General features: G+C 45.5%; 1 protein-coding gene across 2 annotated transcripts in view; it reads left to right on the top strand.

Annotated features, from left to right (window-relative positions):
• Nucleotides 1-12508, top strand: part of NOS3 (nitric oxide synthase 3) — a 780913-nt gene that overhangs the window by 424434 nt on the left and 343971 nt on the right. For both annotated transcript variants that reach the window (XM_069210763.1, XM_069210764.1), the window contains exon 12: nt 26-170. In XM_069210763.1, the coding sequence (XP_069066864.1) occupies nt 26-170 (145 nt within the window). The remainder of the gene's footprint in view (nt 1-25; nt 171-12508) is intronic.

Here is a 12508-nt window from a genome sequence, read left to right on the forward strand (position 1 = left end):
TCTGCATTGTCTCCTTTTTATCCAGTGCTGTGAAATTTTCTGCAAAGCTGATGGGCCAAGCTATGGCGAAAAGAGTGAAGGCCACCATACTGTACGCCACAGAAACGGGGAGATCGGAGTCCTATGCCCAGAAACTCTGCAAAATCTTCAAACGGGCCTTTGATCCAAAGGTATGAGAAATGGGAGTTTAGAAAACACCACCCTGGAATGAAATAAAGGAATTAGAGACAGACATATCAAGCATGAAAGATAAAGGTGGAGAAATGCCTCATGTTGTCAAGGCATTTGCTTCACAAATATATGTGCAGTTTTAAGGCTAAGCTCCCAAATATTGGTAGGGTACTATTTTCATGGTTACTAGGCTGTACCCCGTTATTATAAGGCATGTGAAGAATTTAAGGAAAAGTTGACATGGCAGATACAAAACGTTGAGAAAAGAAATGAGGAGAATGTAATTTGCAAATAATAAATAGGATCACATAATACCTGAAAGAAAAAAATGAACGAGACGGGTAATTGGGCTTGTAACCATTTAATATAGCTCAATTAGGGGAAGAGGAACATAAACTAAAAGGGTCAAAAGGACAAGGGGCTCCATGCGTGCCCACTGATAAGCAAGTAAGGGAGTGAAGCACAGGAAGATAAAGTGATTTTATTCTACTATGAAACCATTTGGTTATGTATGAAAGGCAAGGACTGAACTCCAGATATAACGATTCCAGCATGGGAGGGAAGCAAATAGAGAAAGAGAAAACAAGGGGCGGCATTTGTGCACAGCACCCGAGGATCAGCTTTTGAAAATATTGTAACCCATGCCAACAAGGCGTAACACATATACTGACTTCCTAGCAACTGAGGACTTCATAGTCGTAAACAGGGGCTGCAAGCTGTGGAAAGGTTTGACTCGTGATGATTCGCCCTCTATCAGCTTATTGATGAGACTTAGGATATGAATTTCTAAACAGAAGACGATGCTTCAAAGGTGAAAGATTCTCTTGCTGGTTATCAGGGTGGAGATCCGAACTAAGCCGCATCCATGGGGATGAGCGGAATTACCCTGACTGAAATAAACATCCATATCCGGGTCTGTCTTCTGCCCTTTTGTAAAACTGCCTACATGTAGTCAATCAGCTGAAGCTCATTTTTGAACCTTAGCTACTAGTCCTTAAAAAGGCATTGTACGATGGTGGTACTCAAACATGACAGTTTAGGAAATCTATTGGCTTATGTCCCTCGTGGTGCCCTCATGTTGGATCCTTTGAATCCTAGGTTAAAATATTGATGCACTATTTTATGCTAACCGTCCTGCAGATGTGAAATACAAATTCACGCATTTGTGCTTAACGTTATGTGGTTAAAAAGTGTGTTAATGCACGACTTGTTTTCTGAGACTAGCAGACTTAGGCACTGATTCTGAGCTGTGGAAAGAAGGTGAGATATTTACAAAACCAGTAAATACCATTACGCCTAAGTTATTCATCCTTAATTATCGTAAAATCACAACAATCCATTAATTTTCTTTACTTTATTCAAATGACATCCAGAAGTAAAGCCAACACGTGTTTCGAGGGAAAACCCCCATCACCAAGGCCTATTAGACAACAATAATAAAATACTAACTATCTTTAAAATGTTTTTCCATGAATCACAAGCTATCTGTATTCTACTCTGTTGCCCAATATTGGTATCCGCGACTGAATCTCAGAAACACGTCTTCATGATGGACCTACATGAGCACCAGTTTGGCATGGTTTTGCCTTCCACTGCAGTCCTTTAGGTCTGACACGGAGACTGCTTAAGATCTTATTACCCTCTTGTTAGCAAAATAATTCATAAATACAAAATAAATACATACAGTATATACCTACTTGGAATGATTTGAGTCAGTTTCCTTTACCCATTGGTCTGTTCAGCTGTCATTGACATTTTGCTCTGCCCACCTCAGCATGGAGCAATAGGTTAGCCCACTTATGCAGCTGGCTCTCTTCCGCTTTGAACAACAGAATGTTTTCATACCAATATGTGCACATCGACCTACAAAGAAGTTCACTTCATTAGTGCGTCAATACGTTGGTTTGCCAATGTTTTTCTGTCCATTCTTTATAATTTTTTAGCTATCCTTGTGTGTTTATACTATGTTGTCAAATTACATTAATTCACAGTGAGTAGAACCTTTTCTTTGGACAAATAAGAATCATATTTTGATGAGCATTAAAAGTGAAAGGTTTTTCCATACCTGTTCTAAGCTCACATGCACAATAAGAAGCACCCACACTGTTATATCAAAATGATATGCATTATTTTTTCTTCAAATTACATTTTTTATAAGAAAATGTTTATTTTGTTTGTAGGTATAACAGGTCACATTGAAAACCGAGGGAGGCCAATACCAATACAATGATGAATATTACAGCTGATGGAAGCACATACCAAGAAATGACAGTCTCATCACATTGTTCTCACTATGAGTTCATACCCGTTGCCCCAAGCCATTTACTTTATACTTTGGTATATTTAGCAGGGGACCCAAGCCTCGTACACTGGCTTCTCTTGTTGGCCACTCCAGTCTGCCCCATGTCTCCACTGAGCCATTGTCAGGGACTTGGAAGCCCTCCAGTGGGCCGCTATGTCATGTTTAGCTACCATCAGTACTATCCCCAGGAGTGCTTGGTCCACACGTGTCCCTCCAGCACCCTCAAGTACTCCCAGTCGGATCGAGAACGGGGAGAGCTCTAACTCCAGGTTCAAAACATCGGACAGTTCAGTGATCACCGATTCCCAATACTGTGTCAGTCTAGGACAGGAGCACATCATACAAAAAAAATCAGCAAGGACTTGGGAGCATCGAAAGCATGCAGGACTGGCGAGTAGCCCTGCTTTGCATAGCCTATCTGGTGAGAGACATGCAGTGTCTAGATAGTATGTTTGTACCAAACGGAACCTGGATCATAAAGTGAGGACCTTAGCGGCCATCAGAGCGCCCTGCCAATCTGCGTTGTCTGTGGGTCTGAGCCAACCCTCCCAACGGGCTCTAAGGGACGTCAGCGTGTCCTGAGCATTAATGACCAGTGTGCAATAAATTTTGGATAGGCCCCCCTTACCTGATGCACCCATCATGATCTTTGCCTCTCTCAGGATGAACTCTGGGATCGAAGTATCAGGCGGAACATGTACCTGCAGTGCATGGTCCAGTTGCAAATATTTATGGAACTGTGTTCCGGACATAGAGTAAGCGCGCTGATGTTCCTGAAAGGAAGACATGTGGTTACCCTTTCACACATCTCCGAGGAGCGTAATGCCGATGGCATCCCACCGGCAAATCCTTCAAGTGCTCTACTTCTCTCAGCCATGTGCCATGTCACAGGGTGGTTTGTTCAGTGAGTTTGAACCACCACCCTGTGTGACTATGTGCTGCCCTCCATCCACTAAATATCAACCAGGTCACCTCCGGAGTGATTTGGGACTCGTGCCACCGTCAAGATTACCAGGAATGGGGGGAAACCTATTGTGTTATGTTCCAACCTGTAGGCTGAGTCAGACCACCCACCTCTGAGCCAATCGTTGATAACCAGAAGGTGAGATGCCAGGTAATACAGATACTGGTTAGTCATGCTGTCATAAGGGGCGTCTTCATAAGGGGTGGGTTTGCAGGTCCCAAACACCAGTCGCGGTCTGTAGTTGTGCCATAGGAAGGCGATCGCTGCTGAATCTATCTCCTGGAACCAATGGCGGAGAATTGCCTGTGGGAAATTTTGTAGGAGATAAAAGAATCACCACAATATCATCATCTTGTACAACAATATTCTCCCTGTGACATTCAACGGGAGTGTCTGCCACTTTTTAGATCATCCTTCACCTTGTGAGTAAGAGGGGTAATGTTAAGGGGCCATGTCAGTGCAGGATCCAGGGCAACTCAGATGCCCAGATATCGGAAACTGAGATGGCATATTGGGATACTCGTTTGCCAGTCCACACAGTCCAACAAGGGAATCAATGGGACCAGCACAGATTTGGCAGAGTTGACAGTTAATCTCGAGCTCTTGGAGAAAATATCACAGTAGCTGTAGACTTTGAGAGCCACTGGCAGCTGGATTTGCCTAGGACAGGAGAACTTGGTCCACATAAAGAACTATGTGGTCTTTGTGTCCCATAGCCCGTTCCCGCCCCTGTATTTTTGTGTCACAGCATATGAGCCTCACAAGGTGTTCAATAGTAAGTGCAAAAAGGAGGGGAACAACACTGGCGGGTTCCTTGTCGTATGGGGACCTCAGCGGAGACCACACTGGCCATCTGCCCATCGGATTGGAATAAAGAACTTGGACTAGACCTCAGAATCGTGGTGTGAAACCAGCCCTCTCAAGTACTCTAGTCCAGTACCTCAGGCCACAGTATCAAACGCCTTTTCGAAGTCTATAAAAAACAACGCTAACTGGAATGATAAGTGGTGATAGTGAGCAAGTGCCACATGAAGGCGCTGCAAGCAGTGCCTTGTGTTTCAGGCAGGCAAAAAGCCACATTGGAACAGGTGGATTGGCGTCCGGAGGACCCTTAGCAAGCAGGAATCCAGGAGAGTCATAAAACGTTTTACCTCCCCGTTGATAAGGTAAATGAGGCAACAGTTGGTGCAAAAGACCGATGGAGGAAGCGTCTCAGGTATGGCTAGTATTGCAGCTTGATCTAGGTCTCGTGTGAAGGAACCAATTCTAATTTCCTCCTTGTAGAGGCCCAGCAGGTGGGAATGAGGGCATCTTTGTATTTAACATAAAATTCTATGGGATAACCATTGGGCCTGATGTTTTACCAGTCCCCATTGTTGAGATGGCCTCACCAATCTCCTCTATTGAAATGGGTTCCTCTAATTCTTGGCACTCAGCATCAGAAAGGCAGGACAGTAGTACCTCATCAAGAAGAGGTGCAGCTAAATCAGCCGCTGACTGTGGCGAAGCTGCATAGAATGACGAGGAGCAATCTGCAACACCTTGAGCCATGGTGGGGGAAGTGCAGTGGACAAGGTCATCACCATCTATTTTCTCTGGGATTACCCTGCTGGCGAGTGGCCAGGATGCCAGCCAGTAGTGTAGCTTCCCATTTTATCTCCCCATCCATAAACCCACACCCTGGATGTGCGCCATATCTGTTTCGCTGCTTCTAAGGAGAAGAGTCCAATCTCCTCACAAGTCAAAGCCAAGTGCCTGGTGGTGCCACCCTGTGTTAAAGTGGGAGGATCTGTTTCTAGCTGGAAGGTCTAGGTGTCCAGTAGTGTGTCACACAGGTGCCTCTCTTCTTCTGCTTGTCTTAGAAGACTCGTTGCATGTCCCCTGATAGTGGCCTTGCATGGTGCCCACAGAGTGCCTACTGATTGCACAGATCCAACATTGAGTTGGAAGGATTGCGTGAACTGTTGCTGCATTGCGTGGGTCTTGTCTTTAAGGTGCTCGGCATTAAGGCGCCACATGGGGCGGTGGGCTACGCTGGACTCAGCAATGCAAAGTAGTATCAGAGCATGATCGGAAAGCCCACGTTGGAGGATTTGTACATGAGACACTGAAAGGACATTTGAGGCTGTCAGGAAAAGCATGTCAATGCGTGTGTGGGTATGGTGTGCTGCAGAGGTATGTGTGTTTTGTTGCTGTCTATTGTTCCAAATCCTCCATACATCGCAGAGGCCGAGAGTGTTTATCCATTTATAAAGTGATCTGGCTCTGCTACAACTGGTGTGTGATGGGGGTGCAGTGGAATCCATGGAGGGGTCGATGAGTGTGTAAAAGTCCCTCTATGACAGTGAAGCCTGGTGGGAGCCAATACCACTGGCGTGGTTAGGAAGCAGCCCAATGACACGGGGGTGACAATACACATGACCATTCCTGGTTCAGTGGGCAGCCCTCTATTGAGCCTGCCAGAGCGATATATCAGCCCTGAGGATCTGACCAGCACTAAGTCATTGCAATGGGAAAGGCCTGACGTAGAAGGATCGCCACTCCCTGACCCTCTCTTAAACGCAGCATGATGGACTCTATCAAAACCCTGTCGAGCTATGAATGGGCACCTGGAACCCGCTAAGTGGGTCTCTTGTAGCATCAATATGGATAGTAGGAAGCGTTGGGCGTAATGCAGCATCGCGGAATGCTTGATCTTATCTAACAGACCATTAACGTTCCACAACATAACATTGTAGGGAGTCATGGCGAGGAGTGCAATGTCAGTGTGAACAGGAACAAGAGGGCACTCGGAATTTTACAGACAGCAGTGTGTGAATTATCCTTTGAGGTAGGGTAAGTGTAGGAAACCCACTGCCAATCGAACAATGCCGGGTTAATGTGTTGACCTAAGGAAAAATAACATATGTAAACAGCAACACATGCAGCCTGTCAAAAGAACTCCTACCCCCAACTCTCTCCCTCCCCATACTTTACCCCAAAAAGCATCTGTCGCCCCCAAGCAGAAACCCCAACTCAAATTGAGTGTGTCTTGGATAGGCATGGAGTAGTGGACCTCTCCAGGTGGTACGATGAATGCAAGGTGGTGCTGGCATCTGTGCAAACATACTTGAGACCCTCAACCGTGGTCTGCAGGGTCAGCTTCCCATCAGGGCCCTGTCACTGGCTGACTGTGATAGAGTCAGACAGGAGATGGAGTCTTAGCCAGTCTGCCAACAGAGGCAAGGCCCGAGAGTCTCCTCCAATGTCCAAGGGCGATCTGACCTATGGAGCTGTGATGGGGCCAAGGACCCCGAGCTGGGGAAGGGTGACACATTTCTGGTGTTGCGCCTTGGTCAGGAGCGGGTGCAGACCCTTTCACAGTGTCTGGCGAACTGTTGTCCACTGGTAGGTATCTGTCGAGCACAAGGGGTGAGGAGAGAGATGAGTGGCACAGTTGTTTCTCCTCTGTGAGCCTCTCCCAGGCAGACTCTGGTGTTTCAAAGAAGTAGGATTTATCCTCATATATGACTTTAAGTCACTCTTGAATCAGGAGCATGTATGATAGTTTCAGAGCCAGGAGTTTTTGCTTAACAGCTTTGCACGACGCAGGTGTAGTCCAGAAAGATCAGTATTTTGGAGTTTTGATACTGGAGGTCCGGGTGCGCCCTAGCGTCTCTCAGGATACAGTCTAGATCCTTGAAATTAAAGAATCTCGCTATCATGGGCCATTGTTGTGAACCCAGAGGCAGCTTAGGGGTAGGCGCCCTGTGGGCCCGCTCCGCAGCAAACCAGGAGGAGAGTTTGTTTGTAAGCGTCCCGGATTTAAGTCATTCCTCAAGGAATTCAGTGTGTTGGAGCTCTCCACATCTTCTGGAAAACCTACAAAACATGGGTTGTTGCATCTGGAGTGATATTCAGCCAAGTTAGCGCAGTGATGAAGTTTGTGCAAGTACTGAGGCGAGCCACCTTGGCATTGAGGCTAGCGACCTCATCTTCCACTGTTGAGAGACGACCGCCCACTACTGCGATACGGCTAGGCGTTCCACAGGTCCTGGCAGAGGAGCACCAATTTCACACGCACCATTCCTATATTTGTCTCTACAGCAGTTTGTGAAGATTGCTTGGCTTGGAAGATTTAATCAAGACCACCTTCAGATGTTGCGCCTTTATCAAGTGTCTCCTCCCAGATGCTTCAGAAGGAGTAGTGAATTGATTGATGCGGGGAAGGGGTGGTTTTGTGGTCTTATCTTTTCCCAATGTTCTCTGTATAACAGGACAGACCTGGCACCTATAAGCTTGGCCTGCTTACTGCAACTTCACGGCAGCACTAGCAGCAGAGCAAAGGACTGGCCACCAGTATCAGACAGAGTCGGAGCAGCAGCGAAAAGAGGAACTAGGCTCCAGAGGGCAAATACAGCAGCAACCCATAAAAAAGAAAAAGAAAAAGGTTTTTTTCCAAGTTGGCGCCAACCTAAGATGCGATCACGGCATACGGCTGCCGATTTTCTCGAATAACTGATCCAAATCATGGTACTGAAACCACATATTATTTGATGCATCTTTCTATATTAACTTTTGCAATGACTATATATCATCAGACCATCTGTTTGACTATTGTGATGCCTTGAGAAAGCCCTAGGTGGACTCACCATCGAGGGCGAAACACGTGTCGGCTGTGTTTGATCTGCAATAATTGAATAAATGATTCAATATTAAGTAAAGTCTGCAAATTTGCAATTCAGCAAATTTGGATACCATTGAACAAAATAACAAGTGGGTTCTCACTCTCAACTAGCTCGAAATTATCAAAACATGTTAACCACACAAAGCCCCAGGTTTCACCTCCCGTTTATATAAGGATTTTCCATTATTTTGGCCACTCACATAACCTAACTGTTCAACTCTATTTGAAATAGTGGTATGACCTCCTCAACAATAATCGAAGTGCAAATCTCATTCATTTTAAAACAAGGGCTTGACTCAACTCAGTGCTCTTTTTACAAGCTTACAACCCTCCTCAATTTGGGTGTGAAATTATATGCAAAGAACCTAGTCAAAAGTTAGCAGTCTAGTTCTTCGTGGCAAGGCAGCGCATGTGCGCAACACACACACACAACAGGCATGCATCTGGGTGCATCAAAGGTGTGCCAAATGCAAGTCTGTCTGCATCTCATCAACACTCCACTAGGGCCATGGGCCAAGGACGACAGGTTTGTCCTCCCCTTGATCGAGGGTTACTAAGACCTTGCTTAGGCTTACTTAAAAACCCTATCCCGGCACACTACTCTTTGGGCCCCACCCCACCTGGCATCACTTTGTCCAGCTCCCTTCCTGTGTTTGCTCCCTAACAATTCCTATTGTTCCCTACACATGGCTCAACCCAATTCAAGGTCCTTGAGTAAGCAAAGAACTGAAATCTTGCTGGAAGAGAACTCACTAGACATACTGAGACATATTTATGACAAAGTTGAGTCACCCTTGCCTGGCTTGATAAATATAGAGTAAAGAAACGCAACACAAATTGCTAAATTGCTTTACTTTGCCCTGGGAAGGCATTCCACATGTCGAGCGTGGGTGTTCCCAAGCATCCACCAATGGATTGTGGTGCATCCCCAGATTTTACCATTACTGGTAGACCTGGGAATGCTTCACAATGCTACGCCTCCCCGGTGAGGTGTAACGAAGAAAAATATCTTTTCTTCTCCTCATTACTTTCTCTTTCTATATGTGTTGCATTCTGCAGCACACATAGAAGGAGGAAAATGCCTCTCAGCATTGTTTTTCTGAAGGGAGCTGTCCGTTCCTGCACAAAAACAATCCTGTTTACAATGCAAGCACCCTTGCACCATGGTGCAAGGGTGCCTGCATTGGCACAAGGCAGCACATTGTGCATCAGTGCAGGAAAAAAAACTGGAATGGACCATACAATGTTAAGCATGGCACATTCCTGCCCCACCACGCAGCACAGCACAGGAAGATAACTTGCTGCCCTACGTGATTTTTTATAAATATGCCCAACTCTGTCTTACAGACACCCTTTGCTGGAGGAGTCCTAGAGTCCTCTGTGCCTGATATCTTGAGGGCATTACCCTCTAAATATATTATTTTTAACATCAAAAGGAGGCTCTCACAAAGAAGGTGAGGGGTTGCTATTATCGTCTCCCGCACCCTTAACTCACCTCTTTGCGATCTGTACCACTATTCATCAAGTTGACTTTATGACTGTAAAAAATGAATTCCCCTCTTGCTGTCTAGTGTGCATGGTCATATAAAGGCCACTGTGCTGCCCACTGCACTGCATGTCCAACTTTACTGATTCCTTCTTGAGCTAATGTGCAGCCTTAGCACCTCATATAACCATCTGCTGGTACTTCGATTTCAACTTTTGGTACAATATCCCTCCAGCAAATTCCAAGGACAAAGAGTTCTTTGATCTCATGTCTTCTTTATCTTTCACACAACAGGTCCAATTACCTGCACATGCTAAGGGCATATTGTAGTTTTGGTATGATCACACAGCATACCTATCAAGACGGAGTTTTTTTTTTTTTGCATATGGTCAGATCACAATCTATTAAAATTTGAAGCATTTCTGCGGCCCAGCACTGCATTGAGTAATGCATACCTGAGCACCTTCTGCAACTGGAACAGGGTAAATCTCCAGGAAATGACTAATACCTCCTATGACCCAGTCCCCAACCCCTTTGTTGAACATACTTATGTTGTTTTTTTTTCAAATAGCTGCATCACACTCATGATGTACATAATTGCACTCTGTGGTTCATTGATTAATTGAAAGAGGCAAAGCTCAGTCTACGACAACTTGAAAGACAGTGGGGTAAGAGCTGTGGTACTGTAGAAAGAGAATATTTCAGTGAGGGCTTGAGAAAGTATAACGTTTAAGTTGTTAAACAAACTCACTTTTTCCAAGCGAGTAACCAAAGATTGAGTCCTCCTAAAGTCTGTGCGACACACTCCCCACGCATTTTTAGTGAGAACATTAAATTAATTTAGGATAGCATTCTGACCACTTCTCTGCCTCAACAACCTGGGGAGAATGTGGACTGTGACACCATTAATTCTCACTCCTTGGTACAGGTTTTCCCAGCTCCAGCATGAGACCCTTATATCTCTTATGCATCAGGTGAAATCTGGTCCCCTACTGGATCCCTGTTCCACTACTATTATGCAAGCCCTGTCTCTCATAACAGCCAAGACTCTGTTAGACCTTTTGAATAAATAATTCACTCAGGGCCTTGTCCCTGTCAGTTTTAAAACTTCTGCAAATCTTCCCTTGGTGAAGAAGCAGAGCAACGATCCTTAGCTGCTGAAAAATAATCACCCATTTCACTTCTCACCAACACAACCAAAATTTTAGAAATTATTGTTACTAAGGAGCTAAGGAGATTCCTTCATTCATCCAAATTTCCGCATCCTTTGCAGGCTTGTTTCCGTCCAGCCCACCATACATAAGAAATTATACTTTCTGTCCTTGATGGTCTAAGATGGGAGTTGGATTTGGGACAGGTGTCTGCTATAGTTCTCCTAAATATATAATCTGCCTTTGACACTGTCAACTACACAATTCTGCTGAATCATCTGAAGGCAGCTGGTCGATCAGGCCAAGCTCTAAGTTAGATGTTCTCCTTTCTAGGAGGCAGCACACATGGAGGGGCAGCTTGGCACGCTTTCTTTTTCAAAGACCCTTGTTGTTTTGGGGGTCACCCAGGAATCAGCATTATCTGCTTTGCTGTTTAATGTTTACATCTGCCCATTGATCTTATCCCTGGCTCGTCATGATTGTAGATTCTACAACTACGCTCATGACTCTCAGCTCATCTTCCAGCTATAGGGTACTGCCCAATCCCACCAGGAGTTTCACTCTACCCTCAAGGTTATTTGGAACTGGATGGGTACTAACTTCCTCAAGCTAAGCACCAACATGTCTGAGATGGGAGCAAGAGATAAAACAAGTCTGGGTTCTAGATTTAAGTCTCAACCCCCTTGGTTTTAAAAGGGCTAAACACCTTTATTTTCCAGATATCAAAGTGTGATCTACTTGTTTTCCCTGACTAAGAATCCATAGGAATATTCTTTGTTTATTGTATCCGAATTAAAGTACCTGGTTATCCAGGCTACCATTTTTACCAGAATGGCTGCTCCTCTCTGTAGGAAAGTACCACTTGGCCTGGCATTTTACACCCATATTAAACTGTATGTATGATATTTTAGCCCTTGTGTCACTGGGATCCTGCCAGGCAGGACCCCAGTGCTCATAGTATGTGCCCTGTATGTGTTCCCTGTGTGGTGCCTAACTGTATCACTGAGGCTCTGCTAACCAGAACCTCAGTGTTTATCTCTCTCTGCTTTCTAAATTTGTCACTGCAGGCTAGTGACTAAATTTACCTATTCTCATTGGCACACTGGCATACCCATATAATTCCCTTGTATATGGTACTGAGGTACCCAGGGTATTGGGGTAACAGGAGATCCCTGTGGGCTGCAGCATTTCTTTTGCCACCCATAGGGAGCTCAGACAATTCTTACACAGGCCTGCCACTGCAGCCTGTGTGAAATAACGTCCACGTTATTTCACAGCCATTTTCACTGCACATAAGTAACTTATAAGTCACCTATATGTCTAACCTTCACCTGGTGAAGGTTGGGTGCCAAGTTACTTAGTGTGTGGGCACCCTGGCACTAGCTAAGGTGCCCCCACATCGTTCAGGGCAAATTCCCCGGACTTTGTGAGTACGGGGACACCATTACAGGCGTACACTATACATAGGTCACTACCTATGTATAGCGGCACAATGGTAACTCCGAACATGGCCATGTAACATGCCTAGGATCATGGAATTGTCACCCCAATACCATTCTGGTATTGGGGAGACAATTCCATGACCCCCCGGGTCTCTAGCACAGAACCCGGGTACTGCCAAACTGCCTTTCTGAGGTTTCCATTGCAGCTGCTGCTGCTGCCAACCCCTCAGACAGGATTCTGCCCTCCTGGGGTCCTGGCAGCCCTGGCCCAGGAAGGCAGAACAAAGGATTTCCCCTGAGAGAGGGTGTTACACCCTCTCCCTTTG

This window comes from Pleurodeles waltl, chromosome 10, assembly GCF_031143425.1.
Source record: "Pleurodeles waltl isolate 20211129_DDA chromosome 10, aPleWal1.hap1.20221129, whole genome shotgun sequence".
In the NCBI taxonomy this organism is placed as follows: Eukaryota; Metazoa; Chordata; class Amphibia; order Caudata; family Salamandridae; genus Pleurodeles; species Pleurodeles waltl.